The sequence below is a fragment of the Penicillium hordei genome, assembly GCF_028827395.1.
Source record: "Penicillium hordei strain IBT 12815 chromosome Unknown utg000002l_segment0_segment0, whole genome shotgun sequence".
Lineage (NCBI taxonomy): Eukaryota > Fungi > Ascomycota > Eurotiomycetes > Eurotiales > Aspergillaceae > Penicillium > Penicillium hordei.
The window spans coordinates 855,842-873,765 of NW_026623143.1; the positions used below are offsets into that span (position 1 = coordinate 855,842).

General features: G+C 47.7%; 5 protein-coding genes across 5 annotated transcripts; 2 read left to right on the forward strand and 3 right to left on the reverse strand.

The window, feature by feature from the left end:
- Positions 1-568: 568 nt before the first annotated feature.
- N7537_003625 (DEAD/DEAH box helicase) lies at positions 569-4,128 on the reverse strand (the record flags this gene model as incomplete). Its single annotated transcript, XM_056894683.1, has 11 exons — positions 569-865; positions 936-1,112; positions 1,168-2,033; positions 2,085-2,262; positions 2,315-2,402; positions 2,466-2,565; positions 2,621-2,778; positions 2,838-2,957; positions 3,017-3,237; positions 3,290-3,310; positions 3,364-4,128. 11 exons carry the CDS (start codon positions 4,126-4,128, stop codon positions 569-571), a joined length of 2,991 nt encoding a protein of 996 aa, XP_056754431.1.
- Positions 4,129-4,204: 76 nt separating this feature from the next.
- N7537_003626 (uncharacterized protein) lies at positions 4,205-4,492 on the forward strand (the record flags this gene model as incomplete). The annotated part of the gene is made up of 2 exons (XM_056894684.1): positions 4,205-4,255; positions 4,313-4,492. The coding sequence occupies 2 exons, from the start codon at positions 4,205-4,207 to the stop codon at positions 4,490-4,492; spliced, it is 231 nt and encodes a 76-aa protein (XP_056754432.1).
- A 2,129-nt stretch (positions 4,493-6,621) lies between these two features.
- N7537_003627 (DEAD/DEAH box helicase) lies at positions 6,622-11,061 on the forward strand (the record flags this gene model as incomplete). The annotated part of the gene is made up of 13 exons (XM_056894685.1): positions 6,622-7,220; positions 7,271-8,021; positions 8,079-8,099; positions 8,149-8,233; positions 8,289-8,370; positions 8,427-8,546; positions 8,600-8,757; positions 8,819-8,918; positions 8,972-9,059; positions 9,116-9,314; positions 9,375-10,411; positions 10,469-10,645; positions 10,702-11,061. The coding sequence occupies 13 exons, from the start codon at positions 6,622-6,624 to the stop codon at positions 11,059-11,061; spliced, it is 3,777 nt and encodes a 1,258-aa protein (XP_056754433.1).
- A 710-nt stretch (positions 11,062-11,771) lies between these two features.
- On the reverse strand, positions 11,772-13,118 carry N7537_003628 (uncharacterized protein; the record flags this gene model as incomplete). The annotated part of the gene is made up of 4 exons (XM_056894686.1): positions 11,772-12,544; positions 12,622-12,832; positions 12,929-12,985; positions 13,104-13,118. The coding sequence occupies 4 exons, from the start codon at positions 13,116-13,118 to the stop codon at positions 11,772-11,774; spliced, it is 1,056 nt and encodes a 351-aa protein (XP_056754434.1).
- A 1,836-nt stretch (positions 13,119-14,954) lies between these two features.
- On the reverse strand, positions 14,955-17,538 carry N7537_003629 (uncharacterized protein; the record flags this gene model as incomplete). Its single annotated transcript, XM_056894687.1, has 3 exons — positions 17,424-17,538; positions 17,216-17,349; positions 14,955-17,125 (listed from the first exon to the last, which is right to left on the reverse strand). The coding sequence occupies exons 1-3, from the start codon at positions 17,516-17,518 to the stop codon at positions 14,955-14,957; spliced, it is 2,400 nt and encodes a 799-aa protein (XP_056754435.1). The 5' UTR covers positions 17,519-17,538.
- Between the last annotated feature and the right edge of the window lie 386 nt (positions 17,539-17,924).

The window sequence follows — 17,924 nt, forward strand, 5'->3', positions numbered from 1 at the left end:
ATGCACCCTGTTTATATACCTTGTGTACAGACATGTCATCGCCGACCTGGTTTCTTCTGTGATACCCAGCTGGCTAGTCCACTTGACTGGCTGGCTCTAACTCGGGCATTTTTTTTATATTTGTCCATCTAAGATTGGTTCTGGGGCTTACACAACTCCTGGGCCTTTCGCTTTCCTTTCTATAATCTTTAAAGTAATCAATCGGTGCTTGTTCACGTCTCATGTCAATGTTATGTTGTGAGGATTTTGGCCATAAAATTGGACATCTTGGACCATGCTTGACGATTCTTGATTTCGAGTATTTATTGCAGGATGTATTATATTCACCCGGCCACCTTTGGTTAGGGCTCTGAATGATATGGATGATTGTTCCTCTTTTATTTATGCCTAATGAGTGTGTACATGCCTGCCCAGGAAACCCATCTGGGCAGTGCAATAAGAATAAAATCCCTTTCGTAGCTGAAGCTGAAACAAGCCACTGCTCAAATCCATCGTTCTGCTCCTTTCCTCTTCTTCAATGTCTTTTTTTCGCTCTTTTTCTTTTCTTCTTTGCCTAGTAGCCAGCCTCCTAATCTTCTTCCGAAGAATTTGTCTCGAGGATCCCTGATTCGGCAACCCGAACCCAGCTGTGGGCATGCTTGTTTCCCTTGTTATTGAAAATGGAGAATCCACCGTTTGGCTTTTCACGGATTTCCCCAGAGAGACCGAGGATCTCCTTGAGCGCGTCTGCACTGAATACTTGACGGATATTCCGGGTCTTCCTTTTTTGCAACTCGACCATATAGTCGTCAATGGATCCCTTGGCCACGACTTGGACGGATTCCACAACGCGCGGCTGTCCGATGCGGTACAGTCGACAGTACGCCTAGCAAATCCATTGTTAGCTTGCTAATGGCCTTTCAACCGTTCTGAGGTCTGAGTCCTGGCTCCCTTACCTGGTCTTGGATTGCTTCATTCCACCAAGGATCCACAAGGATGCACTTGTTGGCCATAGTCAAATTGAGACCCACGCCACCAGTCCTCAGGGAAGAAATCATGATCTTGATGTCCTTCTGCTTGCCGAATTGCTCGATTTGTTTATCACGCGAGATGGGAGACACCCTTCCTGTAATCTGTATGGACGTTGTTAGTTATGTGACTCGTTTCTTTTTCTTAACCTTGACGTACAACTGCGTATTTCCAGCCCTCTTCCTCACACATGAACTGAAGAAGTCGGACGGTCTTCAGGAACTGAACGAAGATCACGACCTTAACGTCCTCATCCTCTTTCACCCAGTTTGTGACGAGTTCCCGAACCGCTGTGGTTTTCGCAGATGGCATGCTATCGCCAACCCGCGAAATCCAATCCTCCTCATCCTCACTGGGCTCATCCCACTCATCATCTGATGGATCTTTGTGTAGGAACCTTTGTTTGAAAACCTTTGGAGGTCGTTTGTCAAAAATCTTCTTGCCCTTTGGCTTCGGCTTTGACCGCTTTCTTTTCTTTGGCGAGCCCTTCTTTGGCGAGTTCTTTGGTGAATCATCGGAATACCCGGCTTCCTCGATGGGGTTCTTGCAAGAGCTGCAGACTCGGGTGATGGTATCGAGTTTTCCGTTTTGGTCAGGAAGCCCGTCGAAGCAGCCTTTACAGTAAAGGTGATAGCAAGACGTAATAACAAAGCTCCGGTCTTCCTTCACGATCACATTGCAACGAGGGCATAGTTTGTATGTAAGCTCTTCATGTACTCCCTTGTCTTGACGGACTTGCACCATGTGGTCGTAATATATTTTGCGAAGTTCGGAAAAGTTTCCTGGAAGCCTTGGTCGGGAAGCAACCTTGTCCCCCAGAGCGAGAATCAAGTCGATAATGATTCCAGATGCGTTTTCGGCCACACCTTCTTCTTGTGCTATGTCTTTGAGCCCTTTGATCACACTTTTGTTGAGAATGGCTTCGAGAGATTTTTGAACGAGGAGCGGGTGGCTCACAAACATTCTCAGCATTGTTATAACGGCGAAGATGCATCTGCTTTGTCTTTGTTTTGTATTAGCCGTGCCTGGTAGGCTGTGTTAGCGCATTGCCTCATCACTAGTATTGCCAAGCTTACCCTCGATCATCGCAATACCGAGATCCTGGATTTCCCTATAAAGGAGCCTTTCAGCTGCGCAAAGCTCGACCTCCACGACTCGGCTGTTGATTCCTGGAAGCGTGACGATGGGCTTGCCAAGCATCCGCGTACTGTATGTGCTGCGGTGTAGCACGATTTCCAGGATGTTGTCCAACCCCTAAGTGAAAGGTTAGTTTCCGATTTCGAAGTAAAGGCTCCAGGAGACTTACATTGGAATACTTCTTCAAGAAAGTCTCATACTCCATTCTTCCCGATGTAAAGATGAAATGGAGGTATGGGTACAATTCTTCCGCGCCGCTGGAACATATAGTTAGTACACATGATTCCAGTCATTTCAAACCCACAGTAGCTAGTGCTTACTTGTGCAAAGGTGTTCCGCTTATGGCCCATTTGAATTTGCCTTTCAAGGCTCGGATAGCGATAGAGGTTGCGGAATCTTTGTTCTTGATTGCATGAGCTTCTACAAAGTCGGATTAGTATCAACGTGGATCCTTTAGCAACGCCATGGTACATACCATCAAGGACGATCCGGTGCCACCCAATCTTATGGAAAGGTCCAGCTCTGAGTTTGTATTCTTCCTCCCTCCAGGCCTCAAGCTCTTCAGGAGACTTGATCGTCACTGGCGGCTTCAACTTCGGATGTGAACTGCAGACTTGCTCATATGTGGTAATCCTATAAAGTCAGTCATTGGGCATGAAACAGACAGTAACCGGCTTCAAATGTTGTCTTACACGATACGCTTTGCTTGCATCGTGTCCACAACAATGCCCTGGCTTGCTTGTGAACCGGCGCAATACTCGAAAATGTTGCTGCTTATCTTTGGCACGCAATGGGCATGAATTTGATTGATCCTAGAACAGCCAAGTTAAGGAAAACAGCCTTGATTCATGCGTCTAGGAGTGAGACATACCATTGTGCAACCAAGCTTCTCGGCACAACGAGCAGGGTAGGAGCGTTTGACCGACGTGGGATCTTTTCGTGCGCGATGGTTGCTTGTGAAAGAGGTAAGCTCTCCGATACCATAGCCCTATATTCTTCGTTCTTACTGAGAACTGTAAGTGTTTTCCCGAGGCCCATCTCGTCGCAGAGCAAGCCTCCATTTGGCTCTTCCTTTGAGCTTTCGCGGTCGTGCTATTCAGGTTAGCTAAACATCGTGTCATAACACCTAGAATACTAAGCTTACCATCCACGCAGCAGCCTTGAGCTTTGTCAATAGTTAGTCACATATCATAAATTCGGTTTGATAGAGATTCGAACCTGATGGTGTTTCAGCAAGGTGGTAAGTCCGCCGACCTGCCAATTCATATCCACAATTTTCGCCGAAGGGTCGAACGTCTTAGAGCACTCAATTAGTTCATTGACATCCTTTCTGGCCTGCGGTTGGTCCTCAATTGAGAGCTTCAAAACCTCCTCCGCGAGCGCTTTTGACTTATCCTTCTTCTGGGAAACAGGGATTTGGTGCATATTGTTTGCATTCACATTGGCATTTGCAGAGCTCAGTATGTCGCTACTCATTAAGCTCTTGAGTCTCTCATTCAAGGTCAACGAAATACTCGCCTTCCTTCGTCGCTCTTTCGAGGGCCCTTTTTTTGTTGGCTTGGTCGACGATTCATTGGGATCAAACTCGGAACCATCATCAGAAGACGGCACTGCTTCTTCAGAGTCAGATTTATCATCCGAGGAAGATTTATAATCTTCTTCGGAAGCTTGCTCGTCATTGAAACCTCCTTTCGAGTCTATTTGATCCAGTGATTCTTGTTTGGGCTTGTTGGGCAAATCATTTGCTTCAGGGTCCTCATTGTTGCGCACTTTCTTCGAACTGGGGAGAACTGCGTGGAGTTCCTGATTTGGCTTGACACTTGTGATGCTGACTTCCAGTTTTGGAAATTTGGCGGGACTGGTTGCCTGGTCCTCTGACTCAGTTTTCACCTGCATACCGTTGACAGGAATTGAAGCCTTCTTTGGGGCTTCGTTTGGAACCTCCTCAATTGGGTTTGTGGTGTGTTCAATGGATTGGTCCATTTCGACTTGCATCTGCGTATTGAAATTGTAGGATGACACTAGGGACTGTGCCGGAATATAGAACAGTGAGATAAAGATGGGCACAGTCTTTGTGGCTTTGGTGTGCTTGGGTACAAAGAAGTGTAATGTAGGAAACAGAAGGTTGAGTGAGTTCAGTGAACAATGTTTGATAAAGAACTTGTAGGTGATCGAACTCGAAATGGGGGATGAGGAGATAGAACTCGGTGAATTGTCTCAGAAGAACTTGGAGGTGTGTGAGCTGGAAATGGGGGATGAGACAAAGGAGCTCGTTGAATCGTGTCAAGAGATAAAGAAAGGACTCCAGTGTAACAATGCAGAGCACGAAAATGTTGTTGGAGGTTGATGTGAAGAAGATCTTTAGAACAGGGGCGAAAAGAGCTTAGTTGGGTGGACTGAAGCAGAGGATGGTGAGAGAATGATGGTCGGAGACCACAGAGTCGAAGATCAGTGAGTCAAAGATCGCAGAGTTGGAGAATCAAGGAGAACATATAGGTTGATGTTAAGAAATAGAGTGAAGGAAGGAATAAGAGACACGGATGGGGAACTGAGTAGAGGGATATCCAGGAAGTGAACGGTGAAGACTGTGACCATGGCAGAAATGAAACAGATTTGAAGGAACAAAGAAGGGGAATAGAGACAAGTTGAGAATGCCCAGGTGTAGGAAGACTATAAGAAGAAAGATAATTCGAGAAAGACGAGAAGAGATACTTCGAGAGCAAAATATATGATGTCTCGGTGAGATGTTCGGATTTGGTCAAGTAGGGTTGATGCAGATCACGTTGAAGATCAAGCAGAGATGTTAAGAGATACAATGTTGGAAAACGATGCTTGGTCTCATTTTGCCAACTATTTCTGAAGGATTGAGTGGGAGCTTTTTGAGAGATGAAAATGCGGGCTGGAAGGTAAATGGACTTTAGTCGAGATTGTTAACTGGAAAGAGAATATTGAGTTACTTTATGGGTTGAAATGCAAGAACCATCCAACACATCATCTTCGATATCTTTTTTAGTTGGACCCCCAAAGCAATATTTGATGAGACTACTACCGTGAAAGAAGAGGAAGAAACCCTGATATTCAACCTATGGGAAAGCAGGCCATTTATACCTTGAATCTGGCAAACAAGCGCTCAGTCTACAAGCAAACAAGGGGGAGATGGGATCATCTCAACAATATTTCAACGAGTTTGTTCGATGTTTTTATCGATGTCTTTCTTGGTACTCTCCTTAATGCCCTGGGAATGCCGCTTTTTATATGCGCTCTCAGGTCTAAAACGATATCAACAATATACGTAGCTATTAGATACGTCATAGTTATAGTAAATGCACTCATTCAAGATAAAGGCTATGTAAGCGGTCGACTAGTCTCTTCATGGAAGCATCATATGTGTATTGTTTCAAGTCGAAAATACACGAAAGGAATAAGTATCAAAAACTAGATAAATTAGGCTAGGCATCTTATGACCATATGGATTAAAGTGCGAGCAATGAAGATAGTGATGATAACCCTAATGCATGGGCTGTCACGATGGGCCTCTAAGATAGAATCCGGGGCTCGAGCTTCATCAATATATTAAGAATGATATTTAGGCCCTTTCTCCATTCGGTACGTACGTCGTTTCCTTCATGCCATACATATATTTTCTCCCCCTTTCATAACCTCAATACTACACAATTAGCCAAAATTCTCATTCTATTATTACCAGACCCAAGGTAGCTCCAATCTGTTTACTTCGTCTCTCTAGTTTTGTCTCAACCCTTGGCTGGTGGTTCTGAAAGGCTTTCCCTCCCTTCACACCATATGTCTTTCATATTTCCTCCTTCACATTCCCGTTGTTACACTATCCTCTCATCACTTGACCAAACCAGGGCCTTTGCCTGATTGCTTCGTCTATCTAACTCCATCTCGAGTCCTGGGAATGGTTCTTATAGACGTCCTTCGTGTCCTTCGCGTTACACATCCTTCCCCTATCCTCCGCATTCTCGTTGCGATAGTATTCTCTATAGCAACAACTAACCCGAGCTAGTCATCATCTCCCTAAGTGCCAAGCCCTAGAAGTGCCGTTTATAAAAGACCTCTACTTAATACCTAACATCCATCCTCTCTCTTCCTTCACATCCCTACTTGCTATATTGTCCTCTACATTACTACCTACCCTAAACCAGAGACTTAATCCGTTTGTGAAAATGGCCAAATGACCTTTTTCTCGCCATATATTTTCTTTGCACCTTAACCCTATACATCTGTCTTATCATACCCCTATTACTACACAATTAGCCAATGCCCTCAAACAGTTTCTGTTATTTCCAAACCCTAGGCAATCCCCATCTGATTACTTTGTTTCTGTGCTGGTATAAAAGGGTTCTGCTTCCTTCCTCCCTGCCATTCATCCTCTCTCCTCCACATCCCTACTTGCTGCTCTGTCCTCTACGATACGGCTTATACTTTTTAGTTCATACTACCCTGCATCATTACATGATCAACATGCAGTCCTTCGAAAGAGAGAAGGAAACCCGCAAGAACAGGGTCTCTGAGATGCCTCATTCCCAGTTCAACCTGAATGATCGCCACCTCACTTTCAGCCCCAACGAGGGGACCCAATACATGTCTCAAAACACAATCTACCCAGCGGCGCAGAGTTCAGGCAATGGCCAATATACCTTCGGTGGATTAAACCGGCCGCGGATCAAGAAAGAGTTTCCCGATGAGAATGACCAGCGAAGCAAAACCTGGGACAGGTACAATCCATTGACCATCAAACAAGAACCAAACATCAAACAGGAACCAGGAATCAAAATGGAACCACAGGAGGTCAACAATACCCAGCAAGTTGAAGGCCGTCTCGTCATTGACCTCACAGAAGATGACGACAATTCATCAATTCAAAAACGTCCGATGCCGCGTGCTGAAATATGGACTGCCATCCAAAAGCGCCAGAAGACGGCTATGACGCCGATTGAAATCATTGACCACCCGGTCGAAAGCTTGTTCGTACAGGATGATGATTCCCGACGATCTATCTCTCCCAACACCAGTAATCCGTTTCTTGAGCTAGGTGAAGATCATGTTTCTGAGTAAGTGTTAAGGGAACCTCTTCATGGGAATGGTAATCTGATGGACCTAGATTCAATGAACACCAGAAACAATTTCAAAGCCTGCAATCCCCTTCCATCGAACAGCAGATTGAGTTCGAAAAGCGAAGAGAAAAAGAGCTCCAACGAAGGAGAAAGGTTAAGAATGACAAGCTTTGCAATTTGACTGCACAGGCAGAATTGGAAGAGGGGTCCGAGGGTGATATTTCTTCTCGTCCTGCCGTGGAAGAACAGCCTCAACCCAAAGACGCTCAGCCCAAAAAGCAAACTCAGTCAGAGCTGAAAATTCCTGCTAGAGTAAAGCGAGCGGTTACACGAGTCTCAAAAGCGGGGACTCAAAAGGCCAAAGAAATTGGCCTTGCCCAGTTGCTTTTAAAGGAAGGGCATCGAAAGCGTGCTAAGGCTAACGAACCTGAACCTGAACCTGAACCTGAACCTGAACCTGAAACGGAGCAAGCACCTGAAGCAAAAGGAAACCGGAAAAAATCCCGACGTCCACACATGTTATTGTCAAATGAAGAAATCCGAAGCATTTTCCAAAGCGATGGTGGTCCCAAAAAAGGAAAGGACCCGTTACCCCGCGGGTTTGTCTCCACGGAGAAAAACAAGCAGAAGGCCTTCAGAGAGATGATCGCTAGTATCCCAGTTGCAGAACAGGCTGAAGCACGTGAAGACCTATCCATCCTGGATGAAGCGGCGCAGACTTTTAATCCATCAGCACGGCCAGACGGTCAAGGGAAATGGAAGGTTAGAGGGCTGCTAACATGCCTCATGGTGAACCAAGTTTGTGTCCATTTCTATATTGACTTTAATTAAATAAATGACTGACATTTAGAGCAGGTATTGGCTGGCTCTTGGATGGTGAGTTCGGATTTCTTCCTTCGAACCTCAAATTTACTGATTGGCACAGATCAAACGCGAGACTTCTTCGAGCAAGCCGAACGGTGGTTTACTCTGTGATGTGATGGGCTTTGGCAAGACCCTGTCGGCACTGGGTAAGAGAAATTGAGCTAAGAGACTGTGGCAAAACACAGAACTAAGCATTTCTAGCGTGCATTGTGAATCAAAAAGTGCCAACTGAGCCAGAAGGTCCGACACTGATTGTCGCCCCGAGAAATTTGATAGAGACCTGGTACGGCCTCTCCTTCAGCTATGCTAAGCATCATCTCTTAACACTAAACCATACAGGATGTTGCAGATTAGGCAACATTGTGACCGTGTGGCAGCCGGGACCGTCATTGCACATTGTTCTGGTGCACGCGTGAAGACCAATAACCTCGTCCACTATCTGAAACAATGCAGCATTGTGTAAGTGCTGGTTCCGACTAGAGACACACTAAGCCCTTACTAACAATAGCTAGGTTGACAACGTACTCAGATATATCTTCTTCCTATCCTGGTCTAAAGCTGCCCCCTGAACTGAAGAATGAAGCCGCCACCGAAAAGTGGTGGAATCGGGAATATGATGAGAAAGCCGGCGTCTTTCATCAAATCCACTGGCACAGGATCATTGTCGATGGTAAGTGAATCACGATTCGAAATGGAAACCAAAGGAAGCTTGCACTAAGTAAAGTCTACAGAAGCACACATCATCAGGAACAGGATGACCAGAACATCGATTGCAGTTCGTTCTTTAAGTGGGAATTTCAAATGGGCTTTAACCGGTACACCTCTGCACAAGTGAGTACAGGCCGTGTTTAAAATGGAGAACCCGGGCTGACGTTCCAACATAGCTCCGTTGATGAACTTTATGCTTTATTTACATTCATCGATGTCCCCAACAGCTACCCCTACGATGTGTTCACGCATAACTTTTGCAATGTAGGTTTTGCTTCTGTTCGGAGAATTTCATATTTAACAATATTTTGCCAATCTAGGGGACGCACCATGCTAAAAATCGGTTGATCAATACGCTTCGCGCCATCATCCATCGCAAGACACACGACAGCCGTCATATGGGAAGGCCCTTCATCGAGCTCAAAAGATTCGATCTGAAGGAGGTCAAGATTGAGTTCTACCCTGCCGAGAAACAGATCTACAACGCAATCGCGGAGAAGTTTCTCGAGAAAGTCAATGGTGAGCTTAGAAGCCCTCCGAAAGTATAGTCGATTAAATTCACTACTAAGATGGCTATAGCTACTCAAATGAAAAAGCAGAGAAAATGTGTTTTGACGATGATCCTAAAGCTACAGATGTTCGCTAGTCATCCACTTACCGCAGAAGATTACCTCAAACGAGTGTGTAATTTCAACAGCACACTGGTTACACAGCTAAAAGGTTGGGTTAAGGATGAAACAAGCCCAGGAAATCCGTCTCCATCAAGCAAAATTGCGAAGTGTTGTCTTGCAGGGAAATACCAAACCGGAATGCCTACAGCTCCTTTGAGGTCTCGAACAGAAAGTGAAAATCTTCGACTACGGCCGCCCGGAAATTGCGCAAAGCTTGTTTCAAAGTTCGAGGATAAAATCAGAGAGCTTGTTAGGCACGAAGCATACTATGAGAGTGATCATCGCACATGGTTTTGTCCTGGCTGTGACGGGCTCCCAACAAGGGCTATTATCACGGACTGTCAACACCTTTACTGCGAAGATTGCTTCGACGCACTCCCCGATGAAGGAGGAAATACTGATGGTGTCGCTCGATCGTGCTGTGAGTGCAGAATCCCTATTAAAAAGGCTGCATTCTACGGAATCTACGATGACTTCCACACACCTCCACTGGAGGCTGCCGAGTCTTCTTCTCTTGGATCAGCGGGCCAGCAAAAGCGACCAGCCACGCCAGGGACAAGAACAGCAAGTGAAGGTCAATCCAAGAGACGCCAGGCTAGTAAAAGCCGTGGTTCCACTTTCTCAGAATGGTTATTGGCCGATGGAAACCTAATCACATTTGACGACGAAAGCAACGACAGCGAAGATGAGCACCAAGATGGAGCGGAAGACAAAAACCCCGACGAGGATGATGTTCCCTGTGAAGAAGAGTTTGACCAAGAACAAGACTGGATAGCAGAATTCGGGAGATCCATGCCAGGCGCCAAATTTGCTGTAATCATGTCTCAAGCCAAAAAGTGGTTCGAAGAAGACAGCACCGCAAAGATCGTGATCTTTACGCAGTATGTCAACAGCACCAGGCTTTTGAAGTACTTGTGTGAGGACAACAACTGGAAATGCTCCCAAGTAAGTTTTTCGAAAGTAACGAATTAACGGAGGGCATACCTAACATGGCTTCACCAGATTACGGGTCGAATGGCCAACAGATCACGAGAAATTCATCTAGACAATTTCCGGGATGACGATGAAACCAAGATTATGATTGCGTCGATTAAGACAGGTGGTCTAGGTCTTGATTTCTCTGTGGCGAACAAGTGCATCCTGGTTGACCTATGGTGGAATGAGCCTGTCCAAGACCAAGTAAGTCGTGAACGAAAATTGAAGCTCCGGGGGTTAGCTAACTTGTGAAATAATAGGCGTTCTTTCGTCTTTGGCGGATTGGTCAACAGCGAGATGTCGAATGCATCATTTTAATGGTCAAGTCGTCCATTGACGATTGGATGGACAGGACCCAGAAGCGCAAAGCCAAGGAGATCAGCGAAGTCATGAGTCAAAATGTGCTCATGGACCGAAGCACCCTCAGAGAACTGCTGGAGATGTTCGGTGAAGTCATTGATGACCCAAAGAAGGGATTCAGGGTCTTAACGCACAAAGATGCGGCCCAAAGTGCGTCAAATCCAGCGCGCACTCGCGCACCCAAACCTACGCCCAAAGTTGCTGCCAGAGCCATTGCCACAGAAAGGGCCATTTGCTCTGCGCCTAATAAATGGAGTTAGCTTGCTGGGTTCATTACAGCAGAAGGATGGACCAGGAGATGGACAGCGAGAACGAAAGGAAAGGAAATTACTAGTCCTGATGCATACAAAAGGACAACCAAAAAAGGATGAAAAACAAAAACACACCAAAAACAGGAACGATATGGACTATGGCATTGTGCGTCGCGGGAGGGATTTGAGATGAACTGCTTATGGCTGAAATAGGCCTTTATTTTTAGTGGAGGAAGTCCTTTGTAGGACACTCAGTGCATTTACATAGCAGAAGCGACGCCAAATTTTAGCTGGTCAACATGAATTTTGCCCAATATCCCAGTAGGCCTAATCAAGCTATACAAATAGGGTACGAGAAGTGCTGGCTTTGTTTATTATATTGGCATCATATATGGAAAGGTCGTTTTATAGAAATTACGGATTAGTATGCGGTTGATTATTTTAAATAGACATTCATAGCTATCTAAAAAGAAGTCTTAAAAGGCACCTCGAAAGACATCTCAAAAGACATCTAGCACTACGAGAATGTTTACGCAGAATGTACTTTTTGTTTGGAAAAATAGCAGCAAAGATTCACGGGCTATCAATAAACTAATCATACATGCCGTGAATCTTAAAAACATATTCGAAGTAAGAACACAAATTTGAGTGGAGATTGTCAGACCATAACAGTGTCAGATCGCGAACAATCTCAGACCACGAAGCTGTATGTTCCCAGATTACTGACCCCGGTCCTGCTCCGGCTGGTGCTGCAGGGGCTCCTCGATTTCCTCGGGGATGACAGAGCGATGACCCTCGTTTAGCTCGGGAGTGGCAGGGCGACTAGCCTCGGGCTGCTGGAAATCAAGGACGCGGCGAACATTGTCAAAGTTGGCCGGATCCTGGAACGGGGCATTCTCACGAAAAGCAGGCTGACGATCAGAGCGGAGTCTAGTTCGTCCTCGTCGGATGCTCTCTTCAATTTGCTCAACCTCCTGAACCCGGGTGTCAGTCACAGTGTCATTACGCAGCCGACCATTATTCTCCTCGGGAACTCGTGGCGCATCAACCCAGATGGTTCGAAGGACCTCTCGACCGCGGCGCATGTGACGCTCGTGGATTGGGTTGGTGGTAGGTCGGACGAAATCAGACATTTCACGATTGAGGGGCAGACCGAAGGCATCAAGAAGGCCGATAGAAGCTTCACGTCCAGCGAGGTTGGGTCGAGTGTCTTCCTCTTCTTCATCAGAGTTAGCATAGTCGGAGCTAGTGAGGAAGATGTTCTCTTTATCCTCTTCGATACCGTGGAAGCCCTTCTGCAAAGGGCTGACGTTGGGGGTCTCCTGGTCCTTGGGGTCTTCGTAAATGGTGAAGTCCAAATTCGAAGGACGATGAGATTCCCAAACACGTGAGTTGGGGGTGGTAATGGGTGGGAGGTCAGGTAGCTCCAGGGGATCCAGGGGAGCCATTGCACCGCGAGGAGTCTGACGCTTGTCATCAACTTCCTCACTTCCTAGATTCGGAACGATGAGTTGCTCGTCCAATTGTTTAAGAATAGAAAGACGGTGGGATCAAAGGGGGAAAACTTACCAAGCCGAGGCAGAGGAGACTCGTCAACAGTAGACCAGGAGTCCGAGTCAATGGCGTCGGTAGCTGGACTTGCCTGCTCGCGTTCTGGGGTAGTGTCACGCTTGCGCTTCACCCCAGTAGAGCTGGATGCAGCGGCAAGGTCTTTGTCAGAGTAGTTTTCCGCTGAGGGTGGCACGGGGGGAAGGGCAAGTTTGATCTCGATGTGAGCGACCTAAGTGATGGACATGCGAGAGCGTCAAACGTTAGCTTGTTGAGACACAAATGGACAACACGCGCGAAGGGGGAAAGCGCCGAGACGTCTACTTACCCTGTCTTCGTCCAGTCTAAGGTTTACCTCCACGTTGGCAGGGTTCATCTTGTAACACTACTCAGCGATTCAATTAGTATACAATGTCCTCCGCGAGCGACGCGAGTCTTTACATCGCGGATGTCTCAAGCTAACCAATTTTTTTGGCTTGGAAAAGGAATATAAGAGATCATACCTTTGGGGAAGACATGTTGCAATATCGCTGATTTGAAGGATCGAGTAGTGGCCCTCGCCGATTGGCTGAAGCGCCTTGCCTGTGTTTCGAGGATGTTAGCATGAGATCAACACGGGGGATATATTTGGCTGTTTGAATTACAATATGAGACAACCTGAAGCTGTATCAGTATCAATATCTGTCCTCGATACTCGATGGCCTAACCCTGCACTGTTTTGTGTACAAGGTATTCTCGGCGACGGCACTGTGTCGGGTAACAACAGTGATGAGATTGGACACGAATGGGATTTATACCCACTCATTGCTTATGCCCAGGAAGGAAGAAATATTTTTACTTCGCTTAGTCGTCGTCCATCCAGGCCGCGCGTAGTCGTCGGAGTCGAACTAACTGAGTTTACTGGACATAATCTCACGATGTTGGGATTTCTAGATGATTTCACACTGCCTGGGCTCTAGGGTATCAGGGCATTTAAACATGAAAAAAAGAACGTTTTATCTACCTTCTCATCATTAACAGAGTCAACACTGTCGTCAGTCTTCATATGTGGTCTGGAATTGGAGGTGGTCATTGTATACTTCATTTTTATAGATCGATGGGGCAAGAGTTGTCACGTGCGGTCAACTCAGCTGAATCAGCTCACAGTATACAAGCTAATTCTAACCGTAGCTTTCCCCGGAATATACGATATATTCATTAGAAGATGCACTGAAATCATCAGTACGATTATTGTAGTTTTATGTGCTCTAATTCACAGTAAGCGGCGATCTGGTCATACAGTCACACCACAAATACAGGTTCCATCACCCAACACCACCTAAATCCCCAAGGGGTCTAAGCAGATCACAAAGAAGAGCCGCAGACACATCGGATACAGGCATGGCCAACGATAGGCCAAAATAATACAAAGAGAGCGAGACCGAGACAGAAAAGATCCCAGCCGATACGTAACTGGAAAAGGAACAAACTGCAACGACTGTAGCAAATAAATGAATTATGTACTACGGCATAGAAGGGAGCAATATGCTATCTTGTTCAGAACGGAGGAAGAGTAGTACAAATGTTTTGCGGTATTGCTCCTAAGCAGGGAGGGGTAGGATCTTGTTTGATTGATGTGGCAGCCGTAAGATAAAAATCGTTCAAGGCTTGCCTTGAGATCGTGCCGAGACATATTACCAATCGACCCTTCATACATTTAAACATGAAACATTTTACAAGGATCTCAGCCTCGAACAAATGGTGGATAGATTGTGGCTGGTCAGCTATCTATGGAAACAAAGTATGGGTCTACTGGCAACCAGCGAAGAACAGTTACCCAATAAAGTCATAGTTAAAAGACCATCCATCCACCACCCTATCGACACATATTGTCAACCCCGGGTTATAGTCGTCACGACTATACTCATCAGATTCACCACCAGAAGACACAGCACAGACACATCGCCCTCGAGAGATTTCAAGAACACCAAGAAAAATATGAAAGGGAGAGGAAAAGTAAAGGCCCGGTAATAGATGCAGCAAAATCACACCAGAGAAGCCAAAGCCAACGCAGCAAAGGCTTAAACGCGGAGTAGGGGGCAGTTATTGGTCACGGACATCACTTTGCCGGAATGGCATGAGCAAATACATCGAGGAACGGAAAAAAGACAAGAAAATGGGTATTTTGTTCTCTCAAAGGGAAGGGTGACGTTGCCGTGGGATCTGGGTGGATGGAAAATGAAAAACTAAGATCACGTGCCCTTGTACATCGGCTTCACCAAGCTAGCGTAGATAATCATAAATGGTCATTGGGCAGTGGTAAATGATGCATAAATGTAAGGAGGCGTTAGATATAATTTCCCAATATTTTCCGTTTATCTGAACTGGCCAGGACCGACCATGCCACCACGGACGTCACCGCCGTTGGACTGGCCGAACATCTCCAGAAGGTGTCTGGACGAGGGAGGAGGGCCCTGTGGGCCGGGGTTGCCAGGCCCAAAGGGACCCTGGCCACCGGGACCAAGTCCCATCATGGCCTCAGGGTTTGGCGGCATAGGTGGGAAACCTGGGGGAGGGCCATTCATGTAACCCGGAGGTGGCATCATACCTGGAGGCAGACCGCGAGGGAAGCCTTGGCGCTCATTCATTGGAGGCGCGCTACCGGGCATAGGAAGCATGCCAGGGGGGAAGTTGGGGTTCATTCCGCGGCCTGGATTGGATATTCCAGGAGGGCCCATGGGGCTTGGTACATTACCCTGCTGCGGGACAGGCTGGCCAGTCCATCCAGGAGGTGGCAGATGCTCGAGACCTGGGGGTCGCTGAAGCGGCATAGGAGGCTGATTCGGGCCCTGAGGAGGCCGCGACCCACCCGGAGTAATAGGTCCACCTGGGGTCATGGGGCCTTGATTACCCTGAGGGAACGGCATGTCGTCAAAGAATCCCATAGGCGGACCATTTGCAGGTCGCCGACGGAGGTGCTCGCTATCTGGTCGCTGCATGTTGGCAATGGCCGGGTCATCGAGGAAAGTAGGCGTCTTTTGAGCGGAAAGTCCTTGAGCAGAAAGCCCTGGCGGAGGACGTGGCATGCCTTCTGGCATCAGACCTGGGGGAGGGGCAATACCCGGGTTGGAAGACTGCTGGGGTAGATGACCCGCAGACGGTGGACCGACTCGGACTTGCTGCATCAAACGAAGCAAGTGCGCCCTCTCGAGCGCCTGGGGATCCTTGGGGCCAACTTGGGCCATTGGATTCTCGGGGCCAGCGCCCATATAATCGGATCGGTGGGGGTGTTCCCTGGAAGGAGATGACAGAGATAGGGCGGCATGCTGCTGCTCGGCATGCATCATGGAGATATTCCGTTGCTGCTGGGGCAAACCCATTTCGTGCGGCGTAGAATTCTCTGAACGTTGTCCACCGAGCATCTGTAGAATGCGCTGGAAGCCTTCTTGGTCCGCACTGTGCGATGGGAAAGGCATACTCTCAGGCGCCGGCTGAGGCGGCTGTTGATAATGCTGGGGCTGGGGCGGGGCACTGAAATAAGGCATCGGCTCGGGCTCTCTGGCAGGGCTCTCTGGCGTGGGGCTAAAGAGACCTGCAAAACGAGATGATTTTCCGGGCTTTCCGGGAAAGGGAGAGGGTTCCTTTTTGGCGACTGGATCGGCAGCGATAGGAGTACTGACTTCTGGGGTCTGAGGCTGAGCCTTCGAATCACCTAATAGTCCGAAGAATCGTTCCATCGACTCGTCGGACATGAACTGAGCACCGGAATTGCTGAAGATCTCACCATCAGTACGGCGGGTCTCCGGCTTTTGCTCTTCAACGTGTGCTTCTCTCTTCTCCTCAGCAAGTGCCGGGGGTGGCGCGGATGATCCAGATCCAGCCTTCATACGCTCTTTCCACCGCTCAAAGTCCTCCTGAGTGTGTGCTCGTCGTGGTTCGTCTCGGTCATTGGCATCCAGCCATTCAGGTTCTTGTTCAAATTTGGCGCCACGGTTCCACTCACGTTCGGTGCCGTGTCGGGTCTGGTTTTGGCGCCATTCTCGATTGCGCAACGGTGCTTTATCGTCATCGGCATCAGCGCCCTCTGGGGCCTGTTCCTCACGGAACCAGCTTCCTTCATATTTAGATCGTGGGGGTTGTCCTTCTTTCCGAGTGGGGAATCTGCCATCTTTGTCACGGGGCACCCGTTCAGCATTGGGATCGCGAGGTCCTTCTTTGTTTTCCCATCGGTCAAACTCGCCGTTTCGTCTAGGCTTGCGCTCCTGCTCATCCGGGCCGAATGTGCGACGTGGGCGCCCGGCATTCCAGTCTTCTCTCTCCCCACGCCGGGCAGCCAGTGGCCCTGGCTTGGCCTCCCGTCGATCTAACTCTTTATCTGGGGCATCACGGTCCTTGAAAAACTTGTCTCTGAAGTTGAATCGGTCGTTCTTCGTTTCATCCGAATCGGTTGGCCGCACCGCTGGTCGGTCTGTCTGATCAAACGAGCCTTTGCCGCCAATGCGAGATGAAGCAAAGGCGGTTTTCGGGGGGCCGAGTACAATGTCCTCTAAGAGCAGGAAGAATCTATATTAGCAAGTGCCTCTATTGCGGATCGATCAGGATGCCAGATGACCGATAGAAAGGGAGATAATAATACCAGAGTTGGACCCCCGAGAGATATGTTTGGCTTCAAAAAAGCTAGGTCTTCTGTTTGTGCCAGTCTCGGATGGATTGTTGGCATCACGGGTGCCATGGGCTTTGCGTTGTGTGGTTGTTGGGTCAGGTTGAGGCCTAGAGGTTGCGGTCAGTCTTGACGTTGACAGTGCGGGACAGCCGAAGAATTGCGATCATTGGAGCCAACATACATCCACTCTTCAATTGGAGGCAGACCAGGGGGCTTTGCGACAAGGGGCGAGCCGCGGAGCCATATCAGCTCATCGATCTCGTACCGTCGCGCCATGGCGGCTCGGTCTGTGAGGTTGTGTGTGTGTGATCTTCTTTACGGCGATGACCGGTTCATTGGTTGAAGGGGTAACAAAACCGGATAGGGGAATAAGGGATTCAAAGAGGATATGCGGAGGTATGGAATATTTCAAGCAAAGTATGGTGAATAGGTAGCAGGCACGTTGGGTGGTTATGGGAAAAGAGGTTGGATGAGGAGAAGCACACAAGCCACCGTGTGGCGATGGCGGTGACCAGAGTTTCGGGAGCCAACTTTACACTCGCCAGTTGGTGCGCAAATATGAAAGTGATGTATCATCTATCTAAGGGCAAATGCTGAACACTAAATGCGATCTAGAATAGAGTCACTGCTATACAATTAGATCGCATTTTATCTTTATATCTAAGAACAATTCTAAGTGGTA